The sequence below is a fragment of the Nanorana parkeri genome, unplaced genomic scaffold (assembly GCF_000935625.1).
Source record: "Nanorana parkeri isolate BGI_ZX_2015 unplaced genomic scaffold, ASM93562v1 scaffold593, whole genome shotgun sequence".
NCBI classification, from domain to species: domain Eukaryota; kingdom Metazoa; phylum Chordata; class Amphibia; order Anura; family Dicroglossidae; genus Nanorana; species Nanorana parkeri.
Window position 1 is genome coordinate 816859 of NW_017306861.1, and position 21394 is coordinate 838252.

General features: G+C 47.9%; 1 protein-coding gene and 1 long non-coding RNA gene across 2 annotated transcripts in view; both read right to left on the bottom strand.

The window, feature by feature from the left end:
* The window catches only part of LOC108792031 (zinc finger protein 271-like), a 40344-nt gene extending 24149 nt beyond the window's left edge, over positions 1-16195 (bottom strand). Inside the window, exons 1-8 of the mRNA XM_018562710.1 lie at positions 16139-16195; positions 15063-15935; positions 9439-9522; positions 9296-9304; positions 9153-9182; positions 8924-9062; positions 7954-8630; positions 983-1402 (exon numbers count right to left, since the gene is read on the bottom strand). Of these exons, the coding sequence (XP_018418212.1) occupies positions 983-1402; positions 7954-8630; positions 8924-9062; positions 9153-9182; positions 9296-9304; positions 9439-9522; positions 15063-15935; positions 16139-16195 (2289 nt within the window). The remainder of the gene's footprint in view (positions 1-982; positions 1403-7953; positions 8631-8923; positions 9063-9152; positions 9183-9295; positions 9305-9438; positions 9523-15062; positions 15936-16138) is intronic.
* Positions 16196-17513: 1318 nt separating this feature from the next.
* LOC108792049 lies at positions 17514-17868 on the bottom strand. Its single transcript, XR_001941538.1, has 3 exons — positions 17857-17868; positions 17647-17770; positions 17514-17543 (listed from the first exon to the last, which is right to left on the bottom strand). It is a non-coding gene; the product is annotated as an uncharacterized LOC108792049 (long non-coding RNA).
* Positions 17869-21394: the final 3526 nt, after the last annotated feature.

Consider the following 21394-nt stretch of genomic DNA (forward strand, 5'->3'; position numbering starts at 1 on the left):
GCTGTGGTAGGGCTCAGGAGCAGGCTGGGGTAGGGCTCAGGAGCAGGCTGTGGTAGGGCTCAGGAGCAGGCTGTGGTAGGGCTCAGGAGCAGGCTGCAGTGGGGCCCAGGAGCCCCGCCTTATTTCCACTTTCTTAAAATGTGTATTACCTTTTATCAATAGTTAAAAAAGAATCTCTGTCTATAATCTCTCTGGCGCATTCTCCGGCCGACTTACCCGCTCTGCAATCGAGTGCCACACCGCCTCTGGGTTGAATGCTACCCAGCATAATTCACCCTACTTCCTGTAATTGCAGGGCATCATGGGCCCACCACCTGGGGGGGGGTGTAAAAACGCCAATCTATACTCACAGCACAATGATGGAGAAAATGGCGCTGATGGCATTACATCAGTGACACTCAGGCAAAGGAGAAGGGACCTGCGTGTCATGTGACCACACAAAGTCCACATAAAAGAAGGCAAGAGTCCGTGCCATGGTTTACCAATGAGAACTTTATTTTTTGCCGTCCCACAATTACCTTTATGTAAGGTAAGGAGGACGGACGGGCCCGAACCCTACCATTGTTCCCGTCCTCCATTTTCTTTGATTGCCTATGTCTCTAAAAAAATAGATTGGGGCCTTTTAATACTAAGGCGGTGCATTCCGATACATCATTATAAATGGACCGCCGAGGTACTACAAAGCAGCCAGATCGGGCACGACCCATTTCTTTCTAACGCAGAGCAGAACAACGCATGGCAGGCGTGCTGCGGCAACTCCGGTGCATGGCCCACTACTTGGTGCACTGGCAGAGCCGTTCCTATAACGAGCAGCCTCAGGTGGCATCTCATAGGGTCACGTGAGGGGAGGGGGCAGCCAAGACACCTAAAACTAAAACATTCCATTTGGGTTGGCTGACCCTTCCATGCTGCTTCAGTCTCAGACGTGGCCCCCGTGAGGGTCTCACATGGTGTGCGTCCTCTGGTGGATAATTAGGGTCACCTTCTGCGCAAAACACTTCCCGCAGTCTGAACAGGAAAACGGCCTCTCCCCGGTGTGGATCCTCATGTGCTTATCGCGGTTCCCTTTGCTGGGGAAGGATTTGCCGCATTCGGAACAGGAAAAGGGCTTCTCCCCGGTGTGGACCTTCTGGTGCGTCTTGAGTTGCGATTTGTGGGTGAAGGACTTTCCGCACTCGGAACACGAGAAGGGCTTCTCCCCCGTGTGGATTCTCTGGTGTGGAACCAGGTCTCTTCTGTTCTTGAAGGATTTGCTGCACTCAGAACATGAGTAGGGCTTCTCCCCGGAGTGCGTCCTCTGGTGTACGGCCAGGTCATATTTCTTTAAGAACGTCTTTTTGCATTCCAGGCAAGGAAAGACCTCCTTACCCATGTGGCCCCTCTGGTGTACCAGGAGGTCGTACTTCTTTTCAAAAGACTCGCCGCACTCTAAACAGGACAGCGAATCGTTATTTTCATGGAGTTTTACGTGTCGATCAAGACAGAATTTGACCTTGAATCGTTTGCCGCAATCCGGACAAGAAAATGGCCGCTCGTTGGTGTGGGTTCGCTGGTGATTCGTAAGAGCGTGATTCCCGTTAAAGCCCTTCCCGCACTCCGAACAAGAAAATGAGCACTTCCTTGTCTGTGTCTTCTGATGTACATTTTGAGTAACAATGCTTCCTTCTGGAGAGTTTAGAGCCGAGTCATCATCTTCTGGAGATAATGTAAGATGTCCTTCTGAGGTATCCCAGCCATTGTCTTCACCTGTTGGAAAGAAATATACTATACAACCAAACCTTCAATGGCACAATGGGTGAAGGTGTACATACAGAGATGATATTGTTATGGAAAGTAAGGGAGATGGACCTTTCCTTGGCTTCATTTGTTGGGATGATTACATTATACTCATAAAATAAGATGGAAACCTTCATATGGTGTACAGTATCTCCTCCTCATTTGTTGGTCACATGACGTTATATTGAGGAATGGAGATGGACCTTCATACGGTGTACAGTATCTCCTCCTCATTTGTTGGTCACATGACGTTATATTGGGGAATGGAGATGGACCTTCATACGGTGTACAGTATCTCCTCCTCATTTGTTGGTCACATGACGTTATATTGAGGAATGGAGATGGACCTTCATACGGTGTACAGTATCTCCTCCTCATTTGTTGGTCACATGACGTTATATTGAGGAATGGAGATGGACCTTCATACGGTGTACAGTATCTCCTCCTCATTTGTTGGGGACATGACGTTATATTGAGGAATGGAGATAAACTTGACAAACTATAATGTCAAGTGCTGCATACTCTGCATATAATACATACCTGCGGTGATATCTAGACAAGATTCCTCCTTTGTAATGGTCACCATCACTTCATCTTCTTTTATAGACATTTGATTATCCCTCATGTACGTCTCTTCTTCCTCCTTAATCACAATTTTTATACCCATCACTTCTTCCCCCTAAAATGACAAAATTATTATGGGCACTCTTATCCCGAGACTATAGAGAAGACTATCATCTAATACAGTTAAGAATCATATTCGAGTTTGACATCCTGACGTCTATCTACCTGGCGATGGTGAGGGACGGTGAGATCTTCCTGTGTGGAATCCCGGGAATACAGAGGATGGGTCTGAGGGATCTCATGATGTTCCTGTGTGGAATCCCGGGAATACAGAGGACGGGGACATCTCTCTGGTGGGTTCCTCTTACTGGATCCATCTGTAGGAAACACACACACTGACTGAATACATTGATTCTATGTGTTTATTACATGGTTCTCATGTGGAGTTCCACAGAGCCCTAGAGTGAGGTGAAACCTTAGGGTCTATCAACCCAGTGGTGGCTTTAATATCCCTCAGGGCAGTGTGCCAGGAAGAGTAAGTGTTGGGAGTGGAGGGGCAGGAGAAGGGAGGAGGCTGTAGGTTTTTAACTGTCCCAAGGAACGAACTCATACTGTCAATGATGTGAGATCTTCCAGTGATGAGGAAGGAAGAGGGAGCAGGACAGGGGAGGAGAAGTTGGGCTTAAAGGAGTTCGTTATGCACATAAGAGCGATCTTACGTTTCCACCGCAGTAGAAAGAGAGAAATACATTTACCACTGAGCACCAATGTGCACTTCTGCTTAACTCATTGATCAGGCTAACGTCTCATAAGCTGTAGACCAGAAAATTATTTTAGGAGTGCCCCAAGACCTAACATTTTTTTCCAAGGGTTACTTAAGGGTAAGGCTGGTCTATCAGATGATGGGGGATCTAGGTGGACCCTCCGTACTGCTCTCTCCTCTTACCCGGTGATGTGAGGGGCGGCTCATTCTCCATCATGACTTCCTTGTAGAGATTCCGGTGACCTTCTAATAAGTCCAACTCCTTCATAACACCATCCTCCTCTTCTTCTTCTTCTTTTATCTCTTTTTTAATAGCAACATTGCTCATTTTTCCACTCTGGAAGTAAATGTAAAATAGCAACAAGGCAGCCAATGTACAGATTGTTATGTCATTATTAATGATTGTAAATTTTCTACCTGATCATGGTGGGAGATGGTGAGATTTTCCTGTGTAGAATCCCAGGAATACAGAGGACGGGCCTGAGGGATCTCATGATGTTCCTGTGTGGGGTCCCGGGAATACAGGGGATGGGTCTGAGGGATCTCATGATGTTCCTGTGTGGGGTCCCGGGAATACAGGGGACGGGCCTGAGGGATCTCATGATCTTCCTGTGTGGAATCCCGGGAATACAGAGGAGGGGTCTGAGGGATCTCATGATCTTCCTGTGTGGAATCCCGGGAATACAGAGGACGGGGACATCTCTCTGGTGGGTTCCTCTTACTGGATCCATCTGTAGGAAACACACACACTGACTGAATACATTGTTTCTATGTGTGTATCAGATGATGGGGGATCTAGGTGGACCCTCCGTACTGCTCTCTCCTCTTACCCGGTGATGTGAGGGGCGGCTCATTCTCCATCACGACGCCCTTGTAGAGATCCCGGTGTCCTTCTAGATACTCCCACTCCTCCATAACACCATTCTCTTCTTTTACCTCGTCTTTTATAGCAATATTGCTAATTTTTCCACTCTGAAAAGAAAAGTGAATTATAATAGTAAAAATGATGCTAATGTACAAATTATAATGTAACTATCGATGATTGTAAACTAATCCCTTATTTCCCCGCAAATCACAGAATAATGAGTTATGTATAACGATATGTATATGTATGTGTTCGCTCACTTCCCGATCTACTGAGCCGACGTGTGGCAGTTTCATTGTCACAGGTCAGCTCGAACTATGAGGCTGAGTGATTTTCACTCTCCTCATAGTTCTCCTTTAAGTATACTAGATTACAGTTTAGAGCCAAGTTTGAGTTTGATATCCTTAGTCCCAACTACCTGACCATGGTGGGGGATGGTGGGATCTTCCTGTATGGAATCCCGGGAATACAGAGGAAGGGCCTGAGGGATCTCATGATGTTCCTGTGTGGAATCCCGGGAATACAGAGGACGGGCCTGAGGGATCTCATGATGTTCCTGTGTGGAATCCCAGGAATACAGAGGACGGGGACATCTCTCTGGTGGGTTCCTCTTACTGGATCCATCTGTAGGAAACACACACACTGACTGAATACATTGTTTCTATGTGTGTATCAGATGATGGACTCTCTCTCCTTGACAATAGGGTCTCCTCTTACCCGACGATGTGACCTTCTGGTGGACCTCCATTATGATGTCCTGGTACCGCCATTCCTTCATTGAGACGTCCTGACACCTTATAGGAACCTGACACACACAATGATACAGTCACCACCCAGACACATCCCTTGTCTGTTCCATGTCCCAGAATTCCCGGCACCGCTCACCTCTCCCGACAGCAGCTCAATGATCTTCTGGGTGACTTCTAGAATCTTCTTGTCATTATTTCTCTCTGGAAGCAGTAGGGAACGTAGAGGAACCATAATGGGGTTCTGTCCATCTTCTGATGTCTTTTTTGCAACAATGTTATCCTGTGAAGGTAGAGGAGAAATTAGCGCACACATTTCCAACAAAAGAAGTTGCCACTTTTTGCCCTCGTGGTCCCTTTTTTGCCCTGATAGGATACCATATGGAGGAGGTGGCTGGAAGGAGTAATGTCACAGCCGGCCGACTCCGAGGGTCAGGTGAGTATAACTTTGTTATTTTCCTCCATAGACCAAAGGAGTGGTAGCAGGGGCGTCCCGAGGCCAGGTGTCACCCGGAGCGGATACCGGGTGACACCCCGCTGTGATGTCATCACGCATGCACGGTCATCTTATTGATACCTGCCGGCGGCCATCACCAAGCAGAGAGAAGAGGGGACATTCACCAGGTGGGATAAGGTTCACCCCCTCCTCTGTCCTTAAACTGTCGGGCTCTCGGTCCATGACTGAGTGCCAGACTTTGATGTCACCCGGGTGTGGGCCGCACCCCCTGCACCCCCCTTGTGACGCCACTGAGTAGTAGGGTAGTCCCGCTGCAAGCTTTAAGAATGATTTCTGCTTTAGAGTTTATTGTCATGTGCCCGGTACAGTATATATATATTTGAAGGCAAGCAATTTATCGAAATAAACAAAATGGAACAGAAATTACAAAAATGTATCAAAATAAATTGTCTAAAAACTGTAAACAAACAAAGCGTCCCGTCAATTTCCTGCTGAAAAAGTATAGGAAAGTTTTTTTTTCTAGCGGGTATAGACAATTAAAAATTAAGCGCACTTGTCGGGCGCGCCCCCAGAATCCTTCTCACCTCTCCGGTCAGCAGGTAGATGATCTCCAGGGTGAGCCGTAATATCCTCTCCGTCAGGCTGTTGCAGTTCGGCTCCATCGCTCGCACTCTGCTCCATTCACTTCCTGCAACAATAGTGCCCATCCTCCAACAGCCAGCATCATGGGGGAAATGCAGACTGGACGGTGATTGGTTCTCCTTGGCCATTTTGTTGTAGCTCAGCAAAGCGGCTCCACTTTCCTTCTGGGCTACGACAAAATGGCCGATAAGAGCCACTACCCGAAGAGGCTGCCTTTTACTCAGGATGCCGAGCATTGGAGAATGGGCACTGTTGTTGCAGGAAGTGAGGGAGTAATGGAGCCAAACTGCAACAACGTGACTGAGAGGGTATTGGACCTCACCCTGGAGATAGGATTGCCACCTTTTCTTTCAGCGAAACCCGAACACTCAAGCGACGCACGGACATTTTTGGGGTAGAATGAGTTGCGGCTTATTCATATGTAAATAGCGCCACCCATTCATATGTAAATATCACAGTCAAGACTATTTTCAGTGGGGGGGGGGCAGTAGCCCCTATATTAATTTTGGTTGCCCCTATCTGCCTGACATCATGTGTCCGGGGTCTCAGCTGCCATGAAACCCGGACACAGCAATCAAAACCCGGACTGTCCGGGTGAATCCCGTACAGGTGGCAACCCTACCTGGAGATCATCTTCCTGCTGACCGGAGAGGTGAGGAGGATTCTGGGAGGTCACATGACATCACTCCGATCTCTATTCATAAAACACAGACATGACCGTAGAGGTGAGGAGGATTCTGGGAGGTCACATGACATCACTCCGATCTCTATTCATAAAACAGACATGACCGGAGAGGTGAGGAGGATTCTGGGAGGTCACATGACATCACTCTTATCTCTATAAATAAAACACAGACCTGACCGGAGAGGTGAGGAGGATTCTGGGAGGTCCCATGACATCACTCCTATCAATAAAACACAGACCTGACCGGCGAGGCCTTCAGCTCTTCTGCATTGTTCGGTCTCATGTCTCTCATCTTTCTCTTGGCAATGCCCCGTAGATTCTCTATGGGGTTCAGGTCAGGCGAGTTTGCTGGCCAATCAAGCACAGTAATCCCACGGTCATTGAACCGGGTTTTGGTGCTTTTGGCAGTGTGGGCCGGCATTCCAGTTTCACCTGTAGATCCTTAGCAGCAGTCATTACCGTACCAGTCCCTCGGCCAGACACCGCTCTCCAAGATCTGCCCGCGTCTCCTGCGTGTACAGCGCCCACGTGATCGGCCCTCAGCCTGCTACTTCGCATGACTTGTACATGAGAGAGCTGGGCAGTCTACATATGCGCAGTAGCAGGCTGAGGGCCGATCACGTGGGCGCTGTATACACGCAGGAGACGCGGGCAGATCTTGGAGAGCGGTGTCTGGCCGAGGGACTGGTACGATAATGAATGCTGCTGAGGATCTATGTGAGGGGAATGAGGGTCCTGCAGGGTGGGGGGTCGTGTCACCATATTGTCAGATCTGTTTGGCCGGCCTCAATGCCGACTGGCTGGGAAGCCGGCTTCCTGGCCAATCAGCAAACAGAATGGAGTTGGCTTCCCGAGCAATCAAGAAGCCGAGCCGTGGGTAATGACACGCAGCCTGGCTCCATGATTGCCATGGAAGCGGGCTCTATGCTACCGGAAGTACCGGTACTCGGTATCGGCGAGTACCGAAATATAAATATTGGTACTCAATGCCGAAAAAACGGTATCGGTGCATCCCTAGTAAATTTGAAACAGAAGTCCACGCTCTGGTTAGCATATAGAACTTTATTTGATGAATGTCTTTAAGTGTCATAGGAAGGAAGGAAGGAAGGACAGTCTGAACCCCACCATTGGTCCTGTCCTTGATGGAAGTATCCCCCCTCAGTTCCTGTCTGGATGACACAACTAAAAGAAGGAAAACATCTCCTCAATGGGAACGCAGATGAGGACAAGGAGTTTGAGTTGAATGTAATCTGCAGGTAGATCTCCGAGAGCTCCTCTCGGGTCAAAGTAGTTTTCATGACACACCTAAACCTAAAATATCCCCTTTTGGGTGGGCTGACCCTTTGGTATCACACAATTGTTCCACAGACGGGATGACGTGAGCTATGAAACACCACCGTAAGTTTTATTGCGGCCTCGGGTGGCGTGTGTCCTCTGGTGGAAAATTAGAGTCGCCTTTTGGGCAAAACATTTCCAGCACTCGGGGCAGGAGAACGGCTTTTCTCCCGTGTGGACTCTTAAATGCTTATCACGATTGGCCTTACTGGAGAAGCATCGGCCGCACTCGGAACAGGGAAAGGGCTTCTCCCCGGTGTGGACCCTGTGGTGCGTTTTGAGCTGCGACTTGAGGCTGAAAGACTTTCCGCACTCAGAACACGAGAAGGGCTTCTCCCCGGTGTGGGTCCTCTCGTGTCGGACCAGTTCTTGTTTTTTGATGAAGGCCCTCTTGCACTCGTAACAGGAAAAGGGCTTGTGGTCGGAATGGACCCTCTGGTGGGCAGTGAGCTGCGATTTCTGGGTGAACGACTTTCCGCACTCGGAACACGAGAAGGGCTTCTCCCCGGTGTGGATTCTCTGGTGTGCGACCAGGTCACAGTTTTTGATGTAGGATTTATGGCAGTCCGGGCAAGAGTAGATCTTCTTACCAGCGTGGTCCCTCTGATGCACGTGGAGTTCGTATTTTTTATTGAAACCTTTGCCACACTCAGAACAGGAAAGTAGAAACTCAATGTTGTGATTTCTGGGGGTGTGGTCAGAGCCGGGAGAATACTGGACCAGGCTGTTATCATCTTCGTTATAATCTGGAGATAAAATAAGACGTCCCTCTAAGGTATTCCAGCTATCGTATCCGCCTATTGGAAACAAGTGTTTGATTACTATTGAGAGTAAGTTCAATGTGGTTGAGTGGAGTTGGTACATAGACGACGTTCTTAGGGGCCAACAATGTTTTCTATATCAAGGAAACAACTGATTTTCTTTTAACCAAATTTCCTAACCTAAAACTAATAACAAAATAAAGACCTTTCTAGGTCAACTTCCCCAAAAATATGTCAACCCTGATGGTCTACAATCTATAACAGAGTCTCCTTTTAACGGATGGTGTGAAGGTCTGCTGGTTCTGGTCAATCTGCATCCCTTTACTCACCTGTACTGTTATCTAGACACGATTCCTCCTTTGTGATGGTCACCATCATTTCAGCTTCCTTCATAGACAGTTGCTCACCCCTCACATGCGTCTCTTCTTCGTCTTTGACCTCAATTTTTATACCAATCACTTCTTTCCCCTTAAATTACAAATTGTGAACACTTAACTTGAGAGTACGTAAAAGATAAATATAATACAGTTTGAGTTTGACATCCTGAGTCCCATCTACCTGACCATGGTGAGGGATCTCATGATGTTCCTGTGTGGAATCCCAGGAATACAGAGGACGGGCCTGAGGGATCTCCTGATGTTCCTCCATGGAATCCCGGGGATACAGAGGACGGGGACATTTCTCTGGTGGGTTCTTCTTACTGGATCCATCTGTAGGAAACATACAGAATTAAGGAGAGGAACAGAAGAAGACATTGTTGTAGTGACTGAACAAGGAGAATCTGAAACTCTTCTGGATTGAGCGTTCATTTCTCACCCGTGCAGATCTCTGGAGGCATTTCCACCACTTTACACGGCTCATCACTCGTCAGATACGGTTCTTCTTCATTGTCATACACTTCGGCTTTAATAGTAACCACATCTTCCCCCTAAAAAGAATCAACATAACACAGAAATCTCGATTTACAGAATCCACAGAACATGCAGTGTGGAATCACTTTGTTGTACTCTCAAGTGCACCTCTACCTGATCCTGGTGAAGGATCTCATGATGTTCCTGTGTGGAGTCTTGGGAATACAGAGGACGGGCCTGAGGGATCTCATGATGTTCCTGGGTGGAATCCCGGGAATACAGAGGACAGGCCTGAGGGATCTCATGATGTTCCTGTGCGGAATACAGAGGGCGGGGACATCTCTCTGGTGGGTTCCTCTTACTGGATCCATCTGTAGGAAACACACACACTGACTGAATACATTGTTTCTATGTGTGTATCAGATGATGGGGGGATCTAGGTGGACCCTCCGTACTGCTCTCTCCTCTTACCCGGTGATGTGAGGGGCAGCTCATTCTCCATCACCACGTCCTTGTAGAGATCCCGGTGTCCTTCTAGATACTCCCACTCCTCCATGGAGAGATAGACAGAGACATCCTGACACCTTATAGGAACCTGACACACACAATGATACAGTCACCATCCAGACACATCCCTTGTCTGTTCCTGGATCATGTCCCAGAATTCCCGGCACCGCTCACCTCTCCCGTCAGCAGCTCGATGATCTTCTGGGTGACTTTGAGGATCTTTTTATCACTATTTCGGTTGGGCATCAGGGATATCCTTCTCACCACTGTATAACCCTAGAGAGGAAGAGAGGTCACAATCGTGACGTTGTAATTAGATTTGATGGCAGAGATCGGATGCGGCTTTCTAAGTGAAAGAAAAATATTATCGGCGTTAGATAAGAACGGGAGAAATCCATTTTCGGCAGACGGCTAATTAAAATTAATTTTGAAAAAAAAAAAAAGATGTTTTTTGTCAGCAGAAAAAAAATAACAAAATAAATAATTGATTAATAATAATTTGGTGAATTGTCACAGCGGGGGAAACGTGCGAGCGAACGTGCGACGGTGACTTGTAGTGACGGCGGTGAATGGCTCCTCACCTCTCCGGTCAGCAGGCGGAGGATCTCCAGGGTCAGCCGGAATATCTGCTCACTGAGCCGGCTTCTGTTTGGCTCCATAGCTCACACTCTGCTCTCAGCTCCTGGAGCATTGGGGCTCCTCCTCCAGTGCCGGGCACGATGGGTAAAAAGAGGCGGGCTCTTTCGTGATTGGCTCTCGGGCAGGCATTTTGTTGTAGCCCAAAAGACCAGACTGAAAACCACCATCAGATTTAACCCTTACCCTACCCCCATTGATTGTACCTTAACCCTTTACTATCCCACATCCTATTCACTGTACATTAACCCTTTATTGCCATCCTCCCATTCATGACCTCTTTAGATCTCCTCTCCCCATTCCAACCCTTTACTCCCCCACCGACCATTTACTGTACATTAACCCTTTACTATGCCCCCTCCCATTTACTGTACATTAACCCTTTACTATGCCCCCTCCCATTTACTGTACATTAACCCTTTACTATGCCCCCTCCCATTTACTGTACATTAACCCTTTACTGTCCTCCTTCCTTTGAGTGCAAAATATGAATTGACGGGGGTGCATATTAACCCTTTACTCCTCCATTCCAGCTAGTCACTAAATATTAACCCTTTAGTATTCCCAGTCCCATTCAATGTACATCACCCCATTACTGCCCCCTCCTATATACTGAACATTAACCCATTACTGCCCCCTCCTATATACTGAACATTAACCCATTACTGCCCCCTCCCATATACTGAACATTACCCATTACTGCCCCCTCCTATATACTGAACATTAACCCATTACTGCCCCCTCCCATATACTGAACATTAACCCATTACTGCCCCCTCCCATATACTGAACATTAACCCATTACTGTCCCCTTATGCACAGTAGGTTTACCTATTGGTATCACCCCCCTTCAATTCGCTGCATATTAACCCCTAACTGCCCCGTCTCATTCATGATACATTAACCCATTAGTATCCCCGCCTGCTATTTATGATACATTAACCTTTTAATTTCACCATCTCATTCACCCTTTAATATCATCCTCTGTATATTAACCCTTTACTGTCCCTCCCTCCCAATCACAATACATTAACCCATTACTGTCCCTCCCAATCACAGTACATTAACCCTTTACTGTCCCTCCCTCCCAATCACAATACATTAACCCATTACTGTCCCTCCCAATCACAGTACATTAACCCTTTACTGTCCCTCCCTCCCAATCACAATACATTAACCCATTACTGTCCCTCCCAATCACAGTACATTAACCTTTTACTGTCCCTCCCTCCCAATCACAGTACATTAACCCTTTACTGTCCCTCCCTCCCAATCACAATACATTAACCCATTACTGTCCCTCCCAATCACAGTACATTAACCTTTTATACTGTCCCTCCCTCCCAATCACAGTACATTAACCCTTTACAACCCTCCCATAAAATCTTTTTTCCTACCTCCCACTTACTGTAATTTAACCCTTTACATGTCCTTTCCCATAAACTGTGCAATAATCCTTCACTACCGCTCCCCCCCTCCCCCCCATTCACTGCAGATCCACCCGATACTGCCCTCTTCCATCCAATGTACATTAACCCTTTAGTATCCCTCCCTACTCATTCACTCCTCCTTTCTCATTCACTATATTAACCCATTACTGTATATGACCAGCCCCCCCTCATATTCACTATTAACCCCTTGCTACTACCTCCGAATCACTTTAAATTAACCTTTCACTGCACATTAACCCTTTACATACACTTTATCATACATTAACATTGTACTGCCCGCACCATTGTCCCCATCCCACCAATATACATTAACCTTTTACATCCCCTTCTCCATTCACTATACCATAACCCTTCCTCCCATCCTCTATTAGCCATTTACTACCCCCATTAACCCTTTACCGCCTACACACATTCTCTGAATATTAACCCTTTATTTCCCATTCTCTGCCCATTAATCCTTTTACTACCCCTTCTATTCTCTGTACATTAACCCTTCTGCGTCACCTCCCATCAGCCGAAATCACTTAGATAATCGTGGCTCTGCTGAGAGTTGTAGTGATCCCTGTCGCAGTAATGGGGAAAAGGAATAATGAATCCGGGATGGTGACCTGTACGGGCCGATTGTGAAATTGTTCAACGATGAGACTCTGAGCATCTGCAAAACTTTTATTGACCGATTTAAAAAAAAATGTAAAAAATAAGAATAGCGCACAAACCATCCAATCAGAGTTTTTAGATCAAAGTACGTCGGTCAAACCCCTTTCTACCCCCTCCTCCTTTTCTCTGTTCCCCATGTTGGCGGGGGGTGGACGGTCATTTTAAGATTCGGGTGAAGGAGGAGGAAGAGGCTGAGCTGGGAACCGACTGGCATGGTAATGCTCATTCACAAGCCAATGAGCCGGCTGAAGGGGTTGGCAAAGCAGAGAACCTCAGCTACTGAATAGATGCGTCAGCTTCCTTTCTGTACGGCGTGAGTGAGTCACAAGACTGGCTGAACAGAATTACAAATATCTTGACCGGTAAAACAGTTGACATATATATTTGATGTACGACGCCGCTTGCACAGCCCTAGAGGTGAAACGCTCATCAGAGGCCGTGTATAACGACCTCCGATGTTCCTCAACATATCAAATGTCCACCGCGGTGCCTCTCTAGAGGAAACGGCCAATTCCTTACATTGTAACCAAATAATGTCAATTATTGCAGCTCGCCCGCCCCTTGGATGTGGCGGCGGCATTCGTTTTCTCTTTTTAGGCTTTTTTCCCTCGGTGATCCTGCCAATAAACACACTTCCTGTCCTACGGTGACAACGTTCACTCATTGTACTGTATCTATGGAGGAACATAGTTGTCACCCTATTACAGGAAAAAAACACAGCTAGAGACAGCTAGAAACAATGTAACTGATAAGAATGCAGCAAAGCAGAGAGCACAGGAAGTGATCAGCCGGCTGAATTCCCGGCAGGACCAACGGGTACCACGAACACATAAATATACCATTAAAAATGTTTTGTTGTAACAGATCAAAAAGGAAGAACGTTACGAAGGTTCATTGTTAAGGTTTAGATATCTTTAGGTCCATAGACTAAACCCTCCACATCTTTCATGAGTACAACGTCCCCTCTAATCCCCATCGAGCTCCTCAATGTCCTTCTACACTTCCACCACCCGGACTGCACGATCATTTGGGAAGGGCCCTCTTCTCCTCTTGTGTCCGGTTCTTCTACTTGGGGTTATGATGAGGAATAAGTCTTACATGATCCAAAATAATTATTCCAGTTTCTGGTAGACATCAGAACTAAACCACCTGTTGATCCCTTCTGTCTCTCAAGGACTCTGTTGGTGAGATCCCCGTGCCGAGTTCCTGGATCTGTACGCCTGATGTGCCAAATGTGAGGTGCTCCCGCCATCCCTGCGCTGAGTTCCAGGGTCTGTACACCCGCTGTGCCCATTATGAGGGGCTCCCACCATCCCTGCGCTGAGGTCCCAGGTCTGTACACCCTCTGTGCCCATTATGAGCAGCTCCCCCCCACCCCTGTGCTGCGTTCCCGGGTCTGTACACCCGCTGTGCCCATTATGTGGGGCTCCCACCATCCCTGTGCTGAGTTCCCGGGTCTGTACACCCGCTGTGCCCATTATGAGGGGCTCCCACCATCCCTGCACTATGTTCCCAGGTCTGTACACCATCTGTGCCCATTATGAGGAGCTCCCCACCATCCCTGTGCTGAGTTCCCGGGTCTGTACACCTACTGTGCCCATTATGAGGGGCTCCCACCATCCCTGCGCTGAGGTCCCAGGTCTGTACACCTTCTGTGCCCATTATGAGCAGCTCCCCCCCACCCCTGTGCTGCGTTCCCGGGTCTGTACACCTACTGTGCCCATTATGAGGGGCTCCCACCATCCCTGCGCTGAGGTCCCAGGTCTGTACACCTTCTGTGCCCATTATGAGCAGCTCCCCCCCACCCCTGTGCTGCGTTCCCGGGTCTGTACACCTACTGTGCCCATTATGAGGGGCTCCCACCATCCCTGCGCTGAGGTCCCAGGTCTGTACACCTTCTGTGCCCATTATGAGCAGCTCCCCCCCACCCCTGTGCTGCGTTCCCGGGTCTGTACACCTACTGTGCCCATTATGAGGGGATCCCCCCATCCCTGTGCTGAGGTCCCGGGTCGTCACAGCTGCTGAGCCCATTATGAAAGAGGACAGAACCAGAACTGGGACAGAATTATGGCCAAGAAAGTTTATTGCTGAATTTCTTTTGGATCTCTTCACTTTATATAATAAAAGCCAGACAGACACAACCAGATGAATATGGAACCCGTCACGCTTGGCCGGAACAGAAGAAGGAACTATGACGGGGCAATCCCACCACTGGAGTCCAATCGAGATACAAGAGTCCATTATATGACATAGTCCACCAGACTCCATCGGGTCGTTAAAGGCGTCACCCTGGCTGATGCTCCGGCGGGTATTTGTCATCAATGGCTGGGGGATTGTTCATTTGAGGTTGGCTGCTCTTCCTGCACACAACTCATCGGGGACTGGGAAGAAGAAAGGGGCTGCTTGACCGCGTGGAGTTTGAGATGCTTACTCAGGTGCGCTTTTTGAGAGAAGCATCTGCCGCACTCCGAGCAGGAGAAGGGCTTCTCGCCGGTGTGGACCCTCCGGTGCAGAGTGAGGAGGGTGCCCGACTTGAACGACTTCTCGCAGTCCAAACACGGAAAGGGCTTTTCGCCGGTGTGGTCCCTCTGGTGCAGGATGAGGTGGGACTTTTTCTTGAACGACTTCTCGCACTCGTTGCACGCGAAGGGCTTTTCCGTGGTGTGGACTCTTTGGTGCGTGTTGAGTTCCGACTTCGTCTTGAAGGACTTGTCGCACTCGGTACACGAGTAGGGCTTCTCTCCGGTGTGCACTCTCTGGTGTACGAGGAGCTGATATTTTTTCACGAACAGTTTTTCGCAGTCCGGGCACGAAAAGATCTCCTTGCCCGTGTGAGTTCTCTGATGTACGTACAGGTCGCACTTCTTTTTAAACGTTTTATTGCACTCCAAGCATATCAACGATCCCTCCTTGATGCTCAGCTTCTGCAGCTGCTCTTTCTTTTTTAGGATTTTGTCCCGTCGCTTCTCTAGGTGGTTTTGCTGGTGGATGAGGAGCGTGTGCTTCCGGGTGAAACATTTCCCGCACTCCGCACACGAAAACGGAGTCTCGCCCGTGTGGATCCTCTGATGCGTCATCAGGTGATACTTCTCTTTAAAGCTCTGGCCGCACTCGGAGCAGGAGTAAGGCCTCTCGTCTGTGTGGTGCCTCAGATGATGGACGAGTCCCGATTTGAATTCGAAAGACTTCCCGCAATCTGGACATGGAAAGGGCAGCAGTCCGACGTGATGTTTTTGGTGCTTAAGAAGATTCGATTTGGTCGTAAAACATTTCCCGCACTCCAAACATGGAAACAGATGCTCCCCTACGTGAGTCTTCTCATGTAAGGCAAGGGATGTTTTTGTTGTAAAATATTCATCACATTCTTGACATGGGTACAACTTAGTGTCTCCATGTGTCTCTGAGAAACGTTCCTCGAGAATACTTGGACCGATGGAATTACCATTTGCATAACAACCGGAAGATAAAATAAGAGGTCCCTCTGCGGAATTCTGGACATCGTTTCCATCTGTTGAGAAGAAAAGTTATTAGCAGTAAATTCATATTCATTCTTCATATTTTGCAGTCATGTATGGTGGTCTAGTGGTCAACGGATTCACAAAGCTCTGAAGTTCTACTGGATTCAATCATAAGACCAATATAAAAACAATACAAACTAACCAAGGCACATCGGGTCATTGTATATTTACGTTGATGGCATTGTTATAGAGATAGACCTTCCGCCACCTCATTTGTTGAGAACATGAGGAATGGAGGTTATATTGAGGAATGGAGATGGACCTCTCATATGGTGTACGGTATCTCCTCCTCACTTGTTGGTCACATGACGTTATATTGAGGAATGGAGATGGACCTTCATATGGTGTACAGTATCTCCTCCTCATTTGTTGGGGACATGACGTTATATTGAGGAATGGAGATGGACCTTCATATGGTGTACAGTATCTCCTCCTCATTTGTTGGGGACATGACGTTATATTGAGGAATGGAGATGGACCTTCATATGGTGTACAGTATCTCCTCATTTGTTGGTCACATGACGTTATATTGAGGGATGAATCACCTTGTTTGGAATTATAATACCAACACATTCAGATCTAGAAACCAACATTACACAACCAGGTTACTATATTATGATGATATCCCTGGAGCATAAACTGTCCACAAATGAACCAACGTAAAACCAATTCACAATCCTTTAACCAACCGGAGATGGTTTATCGTTTACCTGTTTCCATATCGGAAGAAGGTTCCTCCTTTATAATTGTAACCAAAATGTCAGGATCTTCCGACGACTGAAGATCTCCTCTCTCATTGGTCTCTTCTTCGCCTGGTTCAACCTTCACTATAAGGTGAAACGGTTCTTCATCCTAATCCCAGAAAATAACAATAATATCTTTAACTTGGAAACAGTACAAATGAGAATATAAATCTCAAACCTTATGGAGTCTAGAGTTCTACCACCCACCTGATCCTGGTGAGGGATGGTGTGATCTTCCAGTGTGGAATCCCGGGAATCCAGTGGACCGGGGCAACTCTCTGGTGGCTTTTTGTTATTGGATCCATCCATTTTATCTACAATTTTCTTATCTTTCCCCTAAAATCACAAAATGACTGAGCGCTAATAACCTACACAGAAGAATATAATTCAACACAGTTTAGACTCAAGCTTGAGATCAGTATAGACCCACCTACCTGATCATGGTGAGGGATCTCATGATGTTCCTTTGTGGAATCCCGGGAATACAGAGGACGGGTCTGAGGGATCTCATGATGTTCCTTTGTGGAATCCCGGGAATACAGAGGACGGGGACATCTCTCTGGTGGGTTCCTCTTACTGGATCCATCTGTAGGAAACACACACACACACTGACTGAATACATTGTTTCTATGTGTGTATCAGATGATGGGGGATCTAGGTGGACCCTCCGTACTGCTCTCTCCTCTTACCCGGTGATGTGAGGGGCGGCTGATCCTTCATCATGACGTTCTTGTAGAGGTCTTTCTGTCCTTCTAGATACTCCCACTCCTCCATGGAGAAATAGACGGTGACGTCCTGACACCTTATAGGAACCTGACACACACAATGATACAGTCACCATCCAGACACATCCCTTGTCTGTTCCTGGACCATGTCCCAGAATTCCCGACATCGCTCACCTCTCCTGTCAGCAGCTTGATGATCTTCTGGGTGACTTCTAGGATTTTTTTTTTGTTATTTGTCTCGGGTTTCAGGGACAGAGATGAAGGAGCTGTAATGGGGTCCTGTTTATCCCCTGATGCCATTTTCACCACTATGTGATCCTGTGAAGGAACAGCAACAACAGCCATGAAGACATTTCCAGAACACCTTCTTATGAGGCAGACGTAGGTTCAGGTTCATAAAATCTCTGCCATTTTGGCCACCAGAGTAACAAACCCCAACCACATGTGCAACCGTGGCTAGATCTGACGGGTGCAATGGAATTATATCATGACCTAACGGATTCGCTAAATAAATCATTCTTCAGTAGTAATTATGACTGTGACCACCAATAATTAAAAGACCCAATCATGCCACAGCTGATCGGCTCCACCCCAGACAACCAGTCTGTCCAATCCAGGAGCCAGCAGGATTTTAGGAGCCATCTCCATTGACAACAACTACAGAAAACCTCACACGTTAGGCGCCAGCTGTCATTCCCAGAATCCTCCTCACCTCTCCGGTCAGGTCTGTGTTTATTAAGAGATAAGAGTGATGTCATGTGACCTCCCAGAATCCTCCTCACCTCTCCGGTCAGGTCTGTGTTTATTAAGAGATAAGAGTGATGTCATGTGACCTCCCAGAATCCTCCTCACCTCTCCGGTCAGGTCTTCATCAGTGTTTATTAAGAGATAAGAGTTATGTCATGTGACCCTCTTCTGACAAGTATGGCATTGTAAGACTTAGCCCTGATGAAGGGGGAACAGTGTTGCCCCTGAAAAGCGTTGGCTGTTTGAATTGTGATCCATTGGAGGCAGGTTTTAGTTGCCTCACCAGTGCCGGTGAATTTTTTCTTTCAAACCCCCAAATACAAAGGATCAATTTACAGTTTTGCCGTGCGTCAATACGCATCTATGTTGCTCGGCCTGCTAACGCACCAAAACATCCTGAAGATCAGACGCAATCTTCATTTTATAACATAATATACTATACTGCCTTCGTGCGTTGGGGTGACATTCAAAATGAAGGGCGCCGCGCCTTACTGCAACGCAAAAGTCTAAACAAGCCCTAAGGCCAGGGTCGCACTCTTGCGCCGCGGTAACGCATGTGTCTTTAGCCAATAGAACGGTTTGTTTTTAATATTTTACCCGGCTTCTGTAAAACAAAAGGAAAATGGTGCAATAACAAAGTTGACTCCCAAATTTTGGGGGTAATTCTGCCCTTGGAAAGCAAAAACATAAAACAAACGCACTTGTCGGTGGCGCTCCCAGCATCCTCCTCACCTCTCCGGTCAGCAGGTAGATGATCTCCAGGGTGAGGTTTAGTATCTTCTCGGTCTGGTTTGCCTCCATTGCTCGCACTCTCCCCCACTCACTTCCTCCAGGAGTGGTTTCCACCCTCCGACGCTCAGCATCATGGGTAAAAGCATCATGGCTCTTCTGTGATTGGCAGGTTTTCCTGGGCTACAACAAAATGGCAGAAGAGAACCAATCAGCTGAGAACAGAAGCTTCATTCCTCAATGTCCCCACACAAGGGCTACAGCAAAATGGCCGCCACCAGAGGCTTAGGCTCACTGGTGACATTCAAGTCCCTTAAATATTAACCAAAATGTCTCTTATTTGTGTATCACTCGGCTGTAGATCCTCCAATCATCTCTGACACTGTCCTTCCTTCTTGAGGGGGGGGCTACGTCTGTGCCCCATGGTCTCTGTGTGTGTGTTGTGAAGTAGTCACCGCACCAAGCTCGCTCCCGGGATGGACTACAATCCCAATACAAATGAGTAAACTAAACACGAGATTGTAGTCCATCCCGGGAGCGGTGACTACTTTACAACAGCTACTCTACAGCTGGCCTCCCAGCTCCACTGATCTACTCGGATGGTCAGCGAGGGACAGAAGGACGCTGCCATACTCTGCAGGTCAATTACCCGGATTCATCCGGGTTTCGAATGCTGTGTCCGGGTTTCATGGCAGCTGAGACCCGGACCCCTGATATCAGGCAGACGGGGGCAACCAAAATTAAGATCGGGGCTACTGGACCCCCTCCACTGTGATATTTACATATGAATGGGCGGAGCTATTTACATATGAATGAGCCATGACTCCTTCTCCCAAAAACGTCTCCGTGTGTCGCCGGAGTGTTTCAGGTTTCGCTTGAAGAAATGGTGGCAACCCGGACAATCCCCGGACGCCGCGTTTCCCTAAACTGTCTTGTGGTGGACCCCCGTTACAAGAGTGCGCTCGATAGACCTAATCCAGGGTTCTCTTTTCTATACATAGCAAGATGAGGGTTGAGTCACAGTAAGCCAGCTCATCCACGGCACGGCAAGGGTTAATCCACAGCGAAATCACGGACGGACGGCTGGGAGGGGGTTAACCTGATGTACAATCACGAGTCTGAAACAAGACGATGTTAGAACACTGTTACCATAGCCAGGCAGGGGTTAATCCATACTAAACTGGTACGTAGGCAGCAACGTGAGGCAAGGCAAGACCTCATCCAGAATGTAACAGTGTGTACAGCAAGGCAAGGGTTAATCCAAAGTAAATGCATAGGCAGCAAGGCGAGGGTTAATCAGCAGTAAAACAATGCACAAGACAGCAAGGCGAGGGTTATTCCAAAGTAAATGCATAGACAGCAAGGCGAGGGTTAATCAGCAGTAAAGCAATTCACAGACAGCAAGGCGAGGGTTAACCTAATGTAAAACAATGCACAGACAGCAAGGCGAGGGTTAATCAGCAGTAACGCAATGCACAGGCAGCAAGGCGAGGGTTAACCTAATGTAAAACAATGCACAGACAGCAAGGCGAGGGTTAATCAGCAGTAACGCAATGCACAGGCAGCAAGGCGAGGGTTAACCTAATGTAAAACAATGCACAGACAGCAAGGCGAGGGTTAATCAGCAGTAACGCAATGCACAGGCAGCAAGGCGAGGGTTAACCTAATGTAAAACAATGCACAGACAGCAAGGCGAGGGTTAATCAGCAGTAAAGCAATGCACAGGCAGCAAGGCGAGGGTTAATCAGCAGTAAAACCATGCACAGACAGCAAGGCGAGGGTTAACCCAAAGTGACACAGTGCACAGACAGCAAGGCGAGGGTTAACCCAAAGTGACAGTGCACAGGCAGCAAGGCGAGGGTTAACCCAAAGTGACAGTGCACAGGCAGCAAGGCGAGGGTTAATTCTCCAATCCATTAGTCCTCAGTGAGGCGAGGGTTAATCCTTATTATTCCCTGGCAGGTCAGGTCATTGCACAGAGTCATGTGACTAAGCCTAGAGAACAAACTACATCACCCAGAATCCTGTGCGGCTCCCCCTCCCCCCTCCCCGGGAGAGCCTCCTCCGGAGCCCAGATCAGCAGGAAGGGTGCAGGTATGTTTCCTCCACAGTGTTCTGTCACCCTCCCGTCTGCGCAACGCCCAACGTCAGACTGCATGCTGTGACCCCGCACCGGTCTATCTGCCCCCGGAGGAACACTTCCAATCATTCCACACCGCCGAGTACTCGAGGATTA